General features: G+C 49.5%; 1 protein-coding gene across 2 annotated transcripts in view; it reads left to right on the top strand.

The window, feature by feature from the left end:
* Window positions 1-16,440, top strand: part of USP34 (ubiquitin specific peptidase 34) — a 1,940,069-nt gene that overhangs the window by 1,086,175 nt on the left and 837,454 nt on the right. For both annotated transcript variants that reach the window (XM_069234398.1, XM_069234397.1), the window contains one exon: window positions 9,005-9,158. In XM_069234398.1, the coding sequence (XP_069090499.1) occupies window positions 9,005-9,158 (154 nt within the window). The remainder of the gene's footprint in view (window positions 1-9,004; window positions 9,159-16,440) is intronic.

Below are 16,440 nucleotides of genomic sequence, written 5' to 3'. Positions count from 1 at the left end.
ACTGCAGCTGCTGCTGCCAACCCCTCAGACAGGTTTCTGCCCCCCTGGGGCCTGGGCAGCCTGGTCCCAGGAAGGCAGAACAAAGGATTTCCTCTGAGAGAGGGTGTTACACCCTCTCCCTTTGGAAATAGGTGTGAAGGGCTGGGGAGGAGTAGCCTCCCCCAGCCTCTGGAAATGCTTTGATGGGCACAGATGGTGCCCATCTCTGCATAAGCCAGTCTACACCGGTTCAGGGATCCCCCAGCCCTGCTCTGGCGCAAAACTGGACAAAGGAAAGGGGAGTGACCACTCCCCTGACCTGCACCTCCTAGGGGAGGTGCCCAGAGCTCCTCCAGTGTGTCCCAGACCTCTGCTATCTTGGATTCAGAGGTGTTGGGGCACAATGGACGGCTCTGAGTGGCCAGTGCCAGCAGATGACGTCAGAGACACCCTCTGATAGGTGCTTACCTTTCTCAGTAGCCAATCCTCCTTTCTTGGCTATTTAGGGTCTCTCCTCTGGGCTATTCCTCAGAAAACGAATGTAAGAGCTCACCAGAGTTCCTCTGCACTTCCCTCTTCGACTTCTACCAAGGATCGACTGCTGACTGCTCCAGGACGCCTGCAAAACCGCAACAAAGTAGCAAGACGACTACCAGCAACATTGTAGCGTCTCATCCTGCCGGCTTTCTCAACTGTTTCCTGGTGGTACATGCTCTGAGGGCTGTCTGCCTTCACCCTGCACTGGAAGCCAACAAGAAATCGCCCGTGGGTCAACGGAATCTTCCCACTGCCAACGCAGGCACCAAACTTCTCATCACCGATCCTCTGCGTCCCCCCTCATCCTGACGAGCGTGGTCCCTGGAACACAGGAGCTGGGTCCAAGTGTCTTCGACAGTCCTGTGGCCCTTCTGTCCAAATTTGGTGGAGGTAAGTCCTTGCCTCCCCACCCCAGACAGTAATCCTGTGTACTGCGTTATCTGCAGCTGCACCGACTTCTGTGCACTTATCCAAGGATTCCTTTGTGCACAGCCTAGCCTGGGACCCCAGCACTCCGTCCTGCATTGCCCAACTCGCTTAGTTGGACTCCAACGTCGTGGGACCCTCTTTTGTTGTGCTGAGTCGACCGCTGTCCTCAGATCTTCTAAGTGCCTGTTCCGGTACTTCTGCGGGTGCTGCCTGCTTCTGTGGGGGCTCTCTGAGTTGCTGAGCGCCCCCTCTGTCTCCTCCTCCAAGGGGCAACATCCTGGTCCTTCCTGGGCCCCAGCAGCTCCCAAAATCCTCAACCGCGGCTCTTGCAGTTAGCAAGGTTTGTTTGCGGTATTTCTGCGTGGAAACACTCCTGCATCCTCCGGCACACTGTGGGACATCTTCGGACCAAAGGAGAAGTTCCTGGCACCTTCTGTTGTTGCAGAATCTTTGGCTTCTTCCACCCGGAGGCAGCCCTTTTGCACCTTCATCCGGGGTTTAGTGGGCTCCTGCCCACCCCGGACACTTGCTTGTCTCTTGGACTTTGTCCCCTTCCTTTACAGGTCCTCAGGTACAGGAATCCGTCTTTAGTGCTTTGGTAGCATTTGTGGTTCTTGCAGAATCCCCTATCTCGACTATACTGTCTTTCTGGGGTAGTAGGGTAACTTTACTCCTACTTTTCAGGGTCTTGGGGTGGGGTATCTTGGACAACCTTAGTGTTTTCTCACCGTCCCAGTGACCCTCTACACCCAACCATAGGCCTGGGGTCCATTCGTGGTACGCATTCCCCTTTTGGAGCATATGGTTTGTGTTGCCACTAGGCCTATTTCTACCTATTGCATCCTATTGGGATTCTACATTGTTTGCACTACTTACCTTACTGTTACTTACCTGATTTTGGTTTGTGTACATATAACTTGTGTATATTACTTACCTCCTAAGTTAGGGTATCCTCTGAGATACTTTTGGCATATTGTCACTAAAATAAAGTACTTGAGTATTGTGTTTTCTTATGATATTGTGCTATATGATATAAGTGGTATATAGGAGCTTTGCATGTCTCCTAGTTCAGCCTAAGCTGCTCTGCTATAGCTACCTCTATCAGCCTAAGCTGCTTGAACACTACTAATCTACTAATAAGGGATAACTGGACCTGGCACAAGGTGTAAGTACCACAAGGTACCCACTATAAGCCAGGCCAGCCTCCTACAGAGTCCTCCCAGGATTGGGTTCATTTTGTGGACTGATCTATTAAACCTTTGGAATGCTGGTTACATGGCAGCAAAGTCAGTGATTATGAGGGCTTGTATACTCAAATTCTGAGAGATCATATTTTGAACAATTGTGTGTCTAATTTTTGCACCAGTACTTAGTTGACTCCGATCTGACCTCTTCCCAAGAATTGGGAAAGAAGGCAGAAAAATGGGTCAGAACTAGGGTGAGCAGAAAAGCTCATACAGAGGGCCTCATACGTACGTACATGCGTCTCATATTTGGCAGTCCGAACCCCCTCGGAGTTGGCTGGGGGCTCTTCAGGTTCCTAGCCGGTGGCTTCAGCTCCGGCCTCTGAGGGCCCCCCTGAATCAGCTACCGGATCCGTGCAGATGCCTGTTGTACCATTGTGACCTTCCCCGGAGCTGGCTAGTTCGTCAACTTCCTGACGTCTGTTGTTCCCACGATCGACATCGACCCAGTCCTGATTCCCAGCGACCTGGAGCAGGAACGGCATCAGTCGACGCAGCTTCCGACTTCGATGGGGCCTACTCACCCAGCTTGGATTCAGACTCTTTTTCCTATGAGTACGAATACGAGGAAGGATTAGACAGGTCTTTGGACCCTTATGAATACCAGCTGGATGACTCTACCATACACTGGACACAGGAATTGGGCGAGGCCAGATTCTGCCATGCTTTCTCCTCCTACCACTTCGCTATCACCTGCCCCACTGGGAATCCATCACTACGGACAGGTGAGATTTGCAGGTTGCTCGAAGGGGCTCCTCCCTCCCCTTTGAGACTGCTCCTCCGGCCATGCCTTTGTCCTACGGCCGCTTACCGGACGATCTTCTGGCACTTCTCCACAATGAAGTCGCGACTCTCTTGGGCAAGGAAGCCATAGAGAGAGTCCCTTCCTCAGAAGTAGGTTGTGGTTGTTAATCCTGCTACTTTCTGGTGCCCAAAAAGGACAAGGGCTTTATCCTGTCCTAGACCTTTGGGTCCTCAATCACTTCGTCTAGAAGAAGTTCAAAATGTTCACCGTGGCTCAGGTCATGTCTGCGTTGGACCCAGGAGAGTGGATAGTAGCCGTAGGAAGTTGGCTCTGTATATACTATCTCAAAGTGAGAGATCGTGTGCACAGTCCAAGGGTTCCCCTTAGAGGTTAATAGTGGCAAAATTAGATAATACTAATGCTCTGTTTTGTGGTAGTGTGGTCGAGCAGTAGGCTTATCAGAGGGTAGTGTTAAACATTAGTTATACGCACACGGGCAATAAATGAGGAACATACACTCAAAGACTTAACTCCAGGACAATAGTTTTTATATAGAAAAATATATTTTCTTAATTTATTGTACAACCACAAGATTCAAGATTTGAGGTAAGTACATAAAATTCAAGGTACTTCATACAGGTAAGTATAGAACTTTGATTCAAAGCAGTAGTACACACAGTACTGGCAATAAGCTATTTTAAAAGTGGACACAGTGCAAAAATCAACCGTTCCTGGGGGAGGTAAGTAAAGGTTAATTTCTCAGGTACGTAAAGCACTTACACAGTCAGTCTCTTGGGCATAGCAGCCTACCGTTGGGGGTTCACGGCAACCCCAAAGCCACTGCACCAGCAACACAGGGCCGGTCAGGTGCAGAGGTCAAAGGAGGGCCCAAAACACATAGGCGCCAGTGGAGAACACGGGTGCTCGGTCCTAGTCTGCTTACAGGTAAGTACCTGCGTCCTCGGGGAGCAGACCAGGGGGGTTTTGTAGAGCACTGGGGGGGGACACACAAGCCCACAAAACACACCCTCAGCGGCACAAGGGCGGCTGGGTGCAGTAGGCAAAGTAGGCGTTGGGTTTGCTATTGAAAGCAATGGAGGTATCCGGGGATCACTTAGGCGATGCAGGCAGGGCGCACAGGGGGGTTTCTCAGGCCAGCCACCGACTGGGCTAGGAAGAGGGCCGCCTGCTGGTCACACCTGCACTGGAAGGTGGTTCCTCTCGGTCCTGGGGGCTGCGGGTGCAGTGCTTGGTCCAGGCGTCGGGTTCCTTGTTACTAGGCAGTCGCGGGCAGGGGAGCCTCTGGATTCTCTCTGGATGCGTCGCTGTGGGGGTGCAGAGGGGTCAATTCAAGGTACCCACGTCGTCGTAGTCGCCTGGGAGTCCTCTCTGTGGTGTTGGTTCTCCTGAACTTGAGCCGGGGGCATCAGGTGCAGAGTGAGAAGTCTCAAGCTTCCGGCGGGAAGAGAGAGTTCTTTAAAAGTTGCAAAGTTGTTGCAGTTTTTGAACAGTGCTGCTGTTCTCTGGAGTTTCTTGGTCCTTCGGGTTCAGGGCAGTCCTCTGAGTCCTCAGAGGTCGCTGGTCCCTGTTGATGCATCGCTGTGCAGGCTCTTTGAGTCTGGAGTCAGGCCGGTAGGGCTGGGGCCAAGTCAGTTGTCATCTCTGCATGGCTTTAAGGTCAGCAGTCCTTGTTGTAGGTTGCAGGAATCTGATTTCCTAGGTTCAGGGTCACCCCTAAATACTAAATTTAGGGGTGTGTTTAGGTCTCGGCTACACCCTCTTTGTGCCTCCTCCCTGAGGGGGGCACATCCCTATTCCTATTGGGGGAATCCTCCAAACTCAAGATGGAGGATTTCTAAAGGCAGGGATCACCCCAGCTCAGAGCACCTTAGGGGCAGTCCTGACTGGTGGGTGCCTCCTCCTTGTTTTTCTCATTATGTCCTCCAGCCTTGCCGCCAAAAGTGGGGGGCAGTGGCCGGAGGGGCGGGCATCTCCACTAGCTGGGATTCCCTGGGGTGCTGTAACAAAAGGCATGAGCCTTTGAGGCTCACTGCCAGGTGTTACAGTTCCTGCAGGGGGAGGTGAGAAGCACCTCCACCCAGTACAGGCTTTGTTCCTGGCCACAGAGTGACAAAGGCACTCACCCCATGTGGCCAGAAACTTGTCTGGTTGTGGCAGGCTGGCAGATACTGGTCAGCCTAACACTAGGAGTCGGACTGGTATTCAGGGGGCATCTCTAAAATGCCCTGTGGGTGTATTTTACAATAAATCCCACACTGGCATCTGTGTGCATTTATTGTGCTGATAAGTTTGATACCAAACTTCCCAGATTTCAGTGTAGCCATTATGGAACTGTGCAGTTCGTAATTGACAGACTCCCAGACCATATACTCTTTATGGCTACCCTGCACTTACAATGTCTAAGGTTTTGCTTAGACACTGTAGGGGCATAGTGCTCATGCACTTTTGCCCTCACCTGTGGTATAGTGCACCCTGCATTAGGGCTGTAAGGCCTGCTAAAGAGGTGAGTTACCTATGCCACAGGGAGTGGGTTGTGGGCTTGGCACTCTGAGGGGAGTGCCGTGTCAACTTAATCTTTTTCTCCTGACCAGCACACACAAGCTGTGAGGCAGTGTGCATGTGCTGAGTGAGGGGTCCCCAGGGTGGCATAAGACATGCTGCAGCCCTTAGATACCTTCCTTGGCCACAGGGCCCTTGGTACCAGGGGTACCATTTACAAGGGACTTATCTGTGTGCCAGGGCTGTGCCAATTGTGGGAACAAAGGTACAGTTTAGGGAAAGAACACTGGTGCTGTGGCCTGTTTGGCAGGGTCCCAGCACACTTTCAATCATAACTGGCATCAACAAAAGGCAAAAAGTCAGGGTGTAACCATGCAAAGGAAGGCATTTCCTTATAGTAGTGTTGGATTTGCAGGACGCTTATTTCCATATCCCAGTCTTGCCTGCCCACACACGCTCCCTGTGATTCGTGGTAGGTTACAAACACTATCAATTTACCCTGCTTCTCCTTCGGCCTTACCAGCGCCCCTTGGGTGTTCACGAAAGTGATGGCAATGGTTGCCGCTCATGTTAGGGGTTTCAGTCTTCCCCTACCTCGACGACGAGTAGTTACAGGTGGATAGGCCCCAGAAAGTCGTCTCCCACATTCACACTACGTCAAACCTTCTGTAAATTCTGGGGTTCACATAAACATGCCAAAGTCACAGCTGAATCCCTCTCAGACGCTTCCTTTCATTGGAGGTGTTCTGGACAAAGCACAGTTTCAGGACTATCCTCCCGAAAAGTGAGTCCAGCATATTCAGGCTATGATTGCGATGTTTCAGCGTCTATCCTGGGTTTTGGTGAGAATGACACTGGGGCTGCTGGGCCATATGGCCTCCTGCGTCCTGTTAGTGACACATGCCAGATGGCATATGCGGGCACCGCATCAGGGGAATCTCTCCAACATGGTCCAGTTCTCAGAGGGGACTGTGAAACATCCGCATTGGTGACTTTCGAATCAGGATTGGGTCAATGGCAGATCCCTCTCCCTTCCCCAACCAGATCTGACAGTAGTGACAGACGTGCCCCTCCTGAGAGGGTCAGTCACATACGAGAGGCGGAGATCAGAGCTCTCTGATCTCTGGCAGAATCTGGACTCCACATCAATCTTCTGGCACTGCAGGCGATCAGGCTTTCATTGAAAGCATTCCTTTCCTCTCTCAAAGGGAAAGTGGTGCAGGTGTTCACGGTCAACACTACCGCCATGTGGTACTGCAACAAACAGGGCAGAGTATGGTACTGGACCCTTTGTCAAGAGTCTCTGCACCTCTGGACATGGCTGGCACATCAGTGGATTACCCTGGTGGTTCAACTTCTGGTGGGCTCTCTGATCGCCAGAGCAGACTAACTCAGTCTTTGATGCGCAGTAATTCGCAATTGGCGTCTCAGTCCGGAGTTTGCCCAAGGTCTCTCTCAGCAGTGGGGAGAGCCTTGGTTAGATCTGTTAGCCTCCGCAGAGAATGCGCAGTGTCAGTTGTTTTGCGCATTGGATTTTTCAAAGTGTCACTCGCTGCTCAGCGCTTTTTGTTTTGAATGGAACTCTGGTCTCCTTTACGCCTTTCTGCCTATACCACTTCCGTCCAGAGTTCTGAAAAAGATCAGGAACGACCGGGCCCAAGTAATCACTGTGGCTCCAGACTGGGCACCGAGAGTATGTTATTCAGAGCTACTGAGCATGGCCACAGATCCTACAGTCAGACTGCCCTTCCGGGGATCTTCTGTCGCAGCAACAATCTTAGCTTTCATGGATGGAGATTGAGGGGTGTCATTTGACAGCTTTTGACCTTCCGCCCAAAGTCTGTGATGTTATCTTGGCAGCCAGGCGTCCCTCCACCAAAACAGTATACGCCTGTTGTTGGCGTACATTTGTGGCATGGTGTACCAACAAGTCTGTTGATCCCTTCTCTGCTCTGCTCTGTGAGGTTCTTTTGATTATCATTCCTTAGCCCAGCAGGACTCTGCCTTGGGCACCCTTAAGGGTTACTTATCACCTATCTCAGCCTTTCTTAGATTGCCAGACCAACCTCCCCTATTTAAGTCTCCTGTTGTTGGTAGTTTCCTTAAGGGGCTCACCCTTTTGTTTCCTCCCACTCCGTTTATGATGCCTCAGTGGGAATTCAATCTTGTCCTTAATTAATGTGTGCTCCTTTTTTCAGCCATTACACAGTTGTACTTTGCGGCTCCTTACTCTCAAAACTGCATTTCTTGTTGCTATCTGCTTTGCTCGCAAAGTAAGTTAGCTTCAGGCCCTTTCTTTAAAGCCCCCGTTTTAGTCTGTTCACCCTGACAGAGTGGTGCTTACTACGAGGTCCTCCTTCCTTCCCAAAGTAGTTACACCTTTTCATGTAGGCCAGTCCATCACTTTGCCTACTTTATACGCACCTCACCATCCTTCTTATGAAGAGGAGAGACTCCACCGCCTGGATCCAAAAAGAGCATTGGCGTTCTACCGCAGTCATACCAAAGATTTCCGGATGGATGATCAACTCTTTGTTGGACATGTGGGTGCGAAGAAAGGGAAGACGGTGCGAAAGAGTACCATCTCACAATGGGTATTACTTTGCATCAAAATGTGCTACTCTCTGGCAAAAAATGTAACCCTTTTGAGGGCTTGCGCACTCACTCCGCTAGAGCAACTTCTGCTACCACAGCGTTAGCACACGGAGTTCCTGTCCTGGATATCTGCCATGTAGCAATGTGGGCATCCCTGCACATGTTTACAAAGCATTACTGCCTGAACAGTCAGGTCCGTTCGGACGGCTACTTTGGTCGTTCGGTCCTGCAGGACTTTCTAGTATGATCTTGGTTCGCAGCCCACCACTGAGGATGGCATTGATTGGGTATCTTTCCTAACACAAGTAATCTGCAACTAGAAGCCTCTATCAGATTAACAAATTACTTACCGTCGGTAACGATTTATCTGGTAGAGACATATTCTAGTTGCAGATTCCTTACTGGCCCACCCATTGTCCCCATTTGTAAAGTGGTTGCTAGGGACAGGGATTGCGTTTTCTTGGCCTTAGCTCTGGCACAGCAGATGTCATCACAGCGACCACAACGCCAACGATGGACAGGGAGTCGACTAACGCCACCTGAAGGCGCACAAGGGTACTGCTTGAAGAAACATCTCCAGATTCCGTCTTACGTCTGGGGAAATTCTAAGGTAAGGAATCTGCAGCTAGAATAAGTCTCTACAAGATAAATTGTTACGGAAGGTAAGTAACTTGTTCTTCGACTCTTATTAGGCCTTAAGTTAGCTATTAAGATGATTTGAAATATCTAATCAAAACCTTTCGATAGGAAACAGAACGAACCCATCAACAGATCCTGTACTTAATTGGGACTATAATTTCTGGTAGGTAATCTTTTTCTCCGTAACATGCCTTATTTTAGTGTGGCATCCTGCATAGACCGCTGGTCAATGTAGACAAGAAATGTATCCTAAGTTACTTTGAAATAAGTGTGTTCTAGATATACATGCCTGAAAATGCTGTCTGTATCATTCCAGGATTTAAAAATGATGGGGCGCAGTTAAACGAAACCGAGAGCTACGAATATGATTTGATAGGTGTGACAGTTCATACCGGAACAGCTGATGGTGGGCACTACTATAGCTTTATCAGAGACATAGTTAATCCCCATGCTTACAGAAACAACAGGTGGTGAGTGAATCTGCTTAATATACTTGTTTGTTTGCAAACCAGTGGAGGTTTCTGTTGTTCCAAATCAAACACTTTCTTAATACGATTGTCTATCATCATTTACATTTTAACTGTTTGTTTGCAGTGTCTGTTTCAAGAGTTTTTTATTTTCACTGCTAAAAGGATATAATATTAATGAAAAGATAAAATGAGATATCAGAAAGCAAATTGGGAAATAGATGTATATTTGTTTCCGATACATTAATCTGGCATAAGTGAAATAGCTTGTAGTGCCAGGAAATGTTCTTCAGACACCTGCTTTTTTGTATTTTGAACTATCATGAAGCAATTAGGTGTCTCTTAGTTACACTAATTATTTTAGAAGTGTAGGAAAGTTGCATCGTCCTGGCATAGTTGCCCCCACTTTTTGTCCAGTGTCAGTTAAATTAGACTGTAGTACACTGGGATCCTGCTAACCAGGACCCCAGTACCAATGCCCTTTCCTCTAAATTGAGTTGGTAAGTAACTTTTACACCCCACAGTTGGCATACTGGTGCACACATGTAAGCCACTAGTATATGGTACTCGAGTACCCAGTGCATTGGTACACCAGGGGTCCCCCATGGGCTGCAGCATGTATTGTGACATTCAATGGGGCCCATGCAAACTGTGACTGCAGGTTTGTCATTGCAGTCTGTGTGAAATGGTGCATGCAGCTTTCACCCCAAATGTAAGGTTTGCCTTATATCATGGTCACTGCATTCTAACCCTGTAAGTCACCCCTAAGGTATGCCCTTCAGCCCAAGGGCAGGGTGTATGATTCTCATTGTGAGGGTGCCCTTGCATGAGCAGAGGTGCTCCTACAAACCCCATACTCCATTTTCTTGGCTTTGTAATTGTGGTGAAACTATCTTAAGGTATGTGGTTGTCACTGATCAACACGAGATGTCCAACTACATAATGGTTTTACTAAATAGAGGCATCTTTGATATCAAACATGTTGGAATCCTGTAGCTTCACAGATTCCAGTGTTATTTCCATGATCCCATGTACTCTGGTGGTTCCCTAAGGGGGTCCTCCATATCTGCCTGTACAGCCTTGAATGGTCTGCATGCCAACCCATGCTGCTGCCGACCCCAGACACTGTCCTCCCCTCATGCTGCTCAGTTTAACTTTGGCAGGGAAAGGAAGAACATAGGATTACCTGTAAAACAGAGGTGTGACCATCTCTTCTTTAGAAATAGGTGTTTCTGGGCCTTGGGTGGGGTGGGGGGGTGCCTCTGAGCGGCACCAGACAGTTTTGAAGTTCGCATTTGGTGCCCTCCTTGCATTAACTGGCTTGTTCCAGTGCAGCAACACATAGCTCCTGCTCTGGCACAACACCACACAAAGGACAGTGGAGTGACTACCCCCTGTCCAGCTCCTGTCCTAAGGAGGTGCACAGAGCACTACAAGGTGGCTGGTTGATTTTGCAGTCTTGAAAATAAGACGAGCAGAACCCCTAGGACCATCTGACTGGTTAGTCCACCTTGGTGAGGTCCCTGCCCCGCCCACCCCTCCACCCCAAATAGGTGAGTCCCTGCAGAAAGTGTGCAAACTTCCTGGGTTATTTAGGGGCTCTCCTATGGGTAGGGCCCCAGATTATTCTGCAGGACTTCTGGAACCATCTGCAATACTCCTCTGCAAGACAGTTATGCAATCTGGACACCGGAACTGCTGCTGTTCTTCGTTGGAATTAACAGCAAGACTGTAACCAGTAGGAGGGCTCCTACTGAAACTTTGTTTTCAAGTTCCTCAAGACTTCACAGGGACTCAGCCTGCACTTAGGAAAGCAAGAAAGAATCTCCCTTGGAGTGAAGGAGTTGCTCCCCTGCATCAGCAGGCACCTCAACAGCAACAACCGGTTTAGGGATTCTTTTGTCACACTGACTCTTCAAGGCTCTACAACATAGGTGGTGGTTCCCTGGCTCTCCAGAGGTCTGACCTATCTTCCTTGCAACAGGGAAGTCTTTGGTCCTTCGCTGGTGCTTCTTGGCTGGAACCCCTGTGCACCATGTCTGTTTGTCGTTGCCAAGGCTTGTTGGCTCTCCAGTTCGGAGACCTCCTAGCTCCAAGGAGCCCCAGCCTCCAGCACTGCACAGCCCCAAGAACGACATCTTCTCTGCGATGTGGGCATCTCACTTTGCTGTGCTGCTAAGGGCTCCGTACAACTCCCTGTGGTGGCTGCCAGGGGTCCAGCTTGGGGCTCCAACGATTCCTACTAGCTCTCCTGCTTGCTGAGGGCTGGCCCTGACCTACCTGCCAAGGTTGGGTAACCTGGACCTTGCTGGTCCCCACAAATCCTGCAAACTCTGTACAATGCTTCCCTGCATTTGCCAAGGCTTGTTGGTGGTCCCGCTGACCACTGACCCCTCTGCAATTAAACGACCGGCGTGGAACAACTCGTGGACAACTCCTGGACTCTTCCTGCATTGCCTGGACTCCAATGCAGCATTTTTTCATCCACCGTCCAACAGGAAAGCATCTCCGAGAAGCATAGGCATTGCCCTTCTGCACCACCTGGGCACCTCTGGGTGGTCTAGACTGTTCCCTCTTTCCTTAGGTCCTCTTCTTCAGGAATCCACGTCTTGGTTCCACCGACTTGGTCTACAGGTCATGACAGCAGCTGGACAACCGAGGTCCCCATTGACTTCAGCAGGAGGTTCCGACACGACTTCACCCCTATGCACCCGGGTTCTTTGGTTTAAGCACTCCACTGTTTTGTTATCCATGGGTGAGGACACTATCCAGCCTTCAATGTCCCAATGGGTTTCCACAGGGTCCTCTGGGAATGCTCTTAAGACGCAAATTCTCCAACCGAGACTTCCCCATGTTATCCTAATGACACTGGCCCGGGGTTACAACTTAGGACTCTATGTAGGTCTAGAAAACTAAAGACAGATAGTCTTACCTAAACCCCAGCTCCTAGAAATGCTCATGCAATATGACCTCCAGCATTCTGAAGGGCAGGTAGAGCAGGGAGACCAAGGTGGGGGGGGGGGGGTGCCTCTTCAGAGATAGGCAAGGAAGTACCCTATACTTCAGGCTCTTACTCTGAGCATGTCCAAGAGGAATCAGAGAAAAGCCTTCAGCATAACCCTGGGCCTGTAGAGTGATGTACTAATAGTACATAAGGGGGCCACACAGGTATGTCTACTCTTACTCCCATTAGGAGAATCCAAAGGTTTACCAGGAGGAATAGATCATTCTCCACCTCATCCCCACTCCCCTCAGCATCCTGTGCTGAGGCTATCTATTTTAATACCACAGAGGAGTTGGTATTAGGTAGGAGTTACCACCTAAGCTCAAGCTTGAGAAAGATAAGCTCAGGCTGAAAAGGGAGCAGCTGGCTTTTGAAAGGGAGGCCCTAGAGGTGGAGTGGGAGTATGAGAGTTTGGGGTTTAGAACCCCATGGTGGGAGCCCAAGAGACTCCAGGTTGAGAGAGGAACACTTTTAGTCTAGGAACCTCAGCAGGAAATCTGGGAATGACATCCACAAATGGCTAACTGCTCTGGAGGGAGCCTGTAAACTCTAAAAGGTCCCCTAAAAGCAGTAGGCAGTGATCATGTGGCTCTCCTTTGCAGACAGAGGTATAGGCATGCTTTTGGCAGTCAGAGAAGAGAATGAAGACGACTACTAGGTTTTGAAAGAGGCACTGATTGGTGGGTTTGGGCTTACTACTGAGGAGTACAGAATTACATCCAGGGAAACCCAGAAGACGTTCTCTTAAGACTGGAATGATTTTGTAAACTGTGCAGTTAAGGCTTGGAAGACTGGTTACATGGTAGTAATGTACATGACTGTGAAGGACTGTACAATTTGATCATGAGAGAGCACGTGCTTAATAACTGTGTGTCTGAGAAACTGCACCAGTACCTGGTGGACTCTGAACTGACCTCTCCCCAAGAATTGGGAAAGAAGGCAGACAAATGGGTTTGCGCCACGATGGGTAAGAAAGCCCATAGTGTGGGTGACCAAAAGAAGGGTAATACCTGAAAGTCGTCAGGGAAGGATGGGGCGAAACCTATAGATAAAAAGAAAGAGTCTGCATCAGGTCCACAGACTTCTTCTGGGGTGGGTCCAAATCTTCCTCTTCCTTTCCTCTAACAAGAAACCATGGTGCTTTCTTTGTAATATAGAAGGCCGTAGGACATGTGATCCCAGTTTTCCTAAGAAAAGCACCAGCACTACTACTACTTCCCCTAGTGTCCTTAACAGTAGCGCTAGATGTAGTACCAAGTACAAGGGTGTAGCTGGGTTCACCTTGGGTATGCAGTGGACTCTAGCCTAGTCAGAGAAACCATTTAGGCTGCCCTGGTACCAGAGGGTGGCATTGACCTTGCCACCTTGGCTGTCTTGTATCCTAATATTAGGAAAAACAGGCAGCATTCCCTCATTAATGGTATTGAGGCAGAAGCTTACAGGGACACAAGTGCAGGTGTCACCATGGTGACTGAAAACCTGGTGTCACCTGAACAGATCCTACTTGGGCACATTTACCAAGTAACCAACGCAGACAACATCACTAAGTGCCACCGCATGGCAGTGGTTATTTTCAACTGTGGGGGGCAGGGGGTACTGGCCTTAAAAAAAGAAAAGTTGTAGTATCTTCATCCATTCCTGTAGTGTGTCTTATAGGCAAAAATTTAGAGACTTCAGCCTGGGCTGAAGTGAAGTTGCAGGCCCATGCAGCCTTGCTGGGCATCCCTGAAAGTATGTTTTATGACAACTAGAGCACAGATAAATAAGCAGGGATAACAAGGAGCATTGGAGCTTGGAACAATGGCCCAGGCAACTCCCAAGAAGAAAGGTAGGAAGGGTAAAAATGTATCCTCTTCCCAGACTTGGTGTGAAGTTCCGGGAGGTGATTTTGCCCCTAGAACTGCCCTAGAGGAGCTTGAGCCTGACGCGGCAGAGCTTTTGAAGGCAGAAGGACCGTCCAGGGAAGAAATGAGCCTAGCGCAGAAAGCCTGCCCCTCTTTTGAAGTCTTCAGACAACAACCTGCTGCAGAAGAGGCAGGGGGTGTCAATAGGTCCCATAGGATCTACTAGGAAACTGGTCTCCTTTACTCTGAGACTAGAGACCCAAAGCCTACCCGGAGGTTGGTCATTCCTCAGAAGTTTAGGGAATTCTTATTGACCCTGGCACATGACATTCCCCTTGCAGGGCATCTTGGGCAAAGCATGACTTGGGACAGACTGGTTCCACACTTTAACTAGCCCCACATGTCTGAAGACACAAAGGAGTTTTGTCGCTCCTGTGTCACCTTCCAAGCCAGTGGCAAGTCAGGTGACACTACAAAGGCCCCCTTAATTCCAATGCCAGTGGCTGGTATTCCCTTTGAGAGGGTAGGTAATGATATTGTTGGTTCCCTAGACCCTCCTACAGCCTTTGGGAATAGTTTTATTCTGGTGTTGGTGAACCATGCCACCAGGTACCCAGAAGCTATTCTCCTTACGACCACTACAGCTCCTGTAGTTGCCAATGTCCTCCTAGGACTCTTTTCCAGAGTGGGTTTTTCTGAGGAGGAGGTGTTAGACCGAGGTGTAGACTTAATGTCTGGCTACCGGAAAACAGTGGTGAAGGAGTGTGGTCTAACTTATGTATTCACCACCCCCTACCATCCACAGGGAAATTGGTTAGCTGAAAGCTTCAATGAAACCCTCAAAGGTATGATTATAGGACTCTGGAAAAACTCAGGAGGAGATGGGATGTCCTACTACCTTGCCTTATATTTGTCGACAGAGGGGTTCCACAGAAGGGAGTGGACTACACTCCATTTGAACTTCTGTTTCAGCGTCCAGTTAGGGAGTCCTCTTTGTATTGTGAAGGAAGGAAGGGGGCAGCCTCTTAAACCTCCCAAAAAGGACATTGTGGATTATGCACTAGACCTGTGCTCAGGTATGGCTGAGTATATGAATAAGGTCAATAAAAACATTGAGGCCAGTCAAGAATTGCAAAAGGTATGGCACAACCAAAAGGCTGTGCTGACTATTTACCAGCCAAGGCAGAAAGTATGGGTTTTGGACCTTGTGGTCCCAAGAGCACTCTAGGACAAGTGGAGTGGCCCCACACAATTGTTGAAAAGAAGGGTAAGGTCACCCCCTTTGTGGACCTGGGTACACCAAGAAGCCCTCACAGGGTGCTTCATGTGAATCCCCTGAAAATGTATTTTGACAGGGCTGACATGAACTTGCTTATGGCCACTGATGAGGGACAGGAAGAAGAGAGTGACCCTCTCCCTGATCTTCTCATCCGCAACCTTGTTGATTGTTCAGGTGGTGGAGTAGTCTTTGCTGACAGCCTCACTGACCAGCAACAAGCTGACTGCAGGCGGTTGGTCAGTTCCCAGACCTTTCTTCCCTGACACCCAGTCAGATCACCTGGTGTGACCATGATGTGGACACAGGTGAGAGTCGGCCTGTCAAGAACAAAATCCACAGGCAGCCTAACCATGTCTAAGATTGCATCAGTTCAGAGGTCCATAAGATGCTAGAGTTGGGTGTTTCTGAGCCTTCAGACAGACCCTGGGCTAGTCCTGTAGTACTTGTACCCAAGCCTCATTCCCAGTGTGTAAGGAAAGATATGAGGTTCTGTGAAGACTACAGAGTTCTCAATGTAGTCACTGAGACTGATGCCCATTGTATCCTCAGACAGATTAACTTGTTGATACTCTGGCTATAGCAAAGTATCTCAGCACTTCTGACTTTACTGAAGGCTATTGGCAGATCTGATAGAGACTTCCAGTTGCAGATTCTTTACCTTAGAATTTCCCCCAGGCGTAAGACTGGATCCGGAGACTTTTCTTTGAGCAATACCCTTGCACATCGGGAGGTGGCATCGGTCGACTCCGCCGGCGTCCTTGGCGTTGTAGTTGCTGTGATGATGTCGGGGGTAGAACATAGACACCACCTCAGTGCAGTGATGTCAGTTATTTTCTTTCCGCGCCACATACTGATCCGGAGAGAGCTACCCTGGTCTCTTTTTGACGGACTTCGACCCTTTTGTCAAGTTTTTTGGGGGGGTTTTTTTTTTTTTTTGGTGCGTCGAAGATGTCCCCGAAGACCGGTTTCAAGCTGTGCGAGGACTGTCACCGCATGACGCCGGTGATGGATTGGCACTGGGTTTGTTTGTGGTGCCTGGAGCGCGACCACGACCCGAAGTCCTGCTCTGAGTGCCAGGCCATGCACCCGAAGGCCTTGGAGCGTTCTCTCAAGCTCATGGCAGCCTGGCGCTCAACTCTGCGTAGGTCCTGGTCTGAC

The sequence above is a fragment of the Pleurodeles waltl genome, chromosome 5 (assembly GCF_031143425.1).
Source record: "Pleurodeles waltl isolate 20211129_DDA chromosome 5, aPleWal1.hap1.20221129, whole genome shotgun sequence".
Classification (NCBI taxonomy): domain Eukaryota; kingdom Metazoa; phylum Chordata; class Amphibia; order Caudata; family Salamandridae; genus Pleurodeles; species Pleurodeles waltl.
The sequence above is the reverse complement of the archived record's forward strand: the minus strand, read 5'-3'. Positions and strand labels throughout refer to the sequence as shown.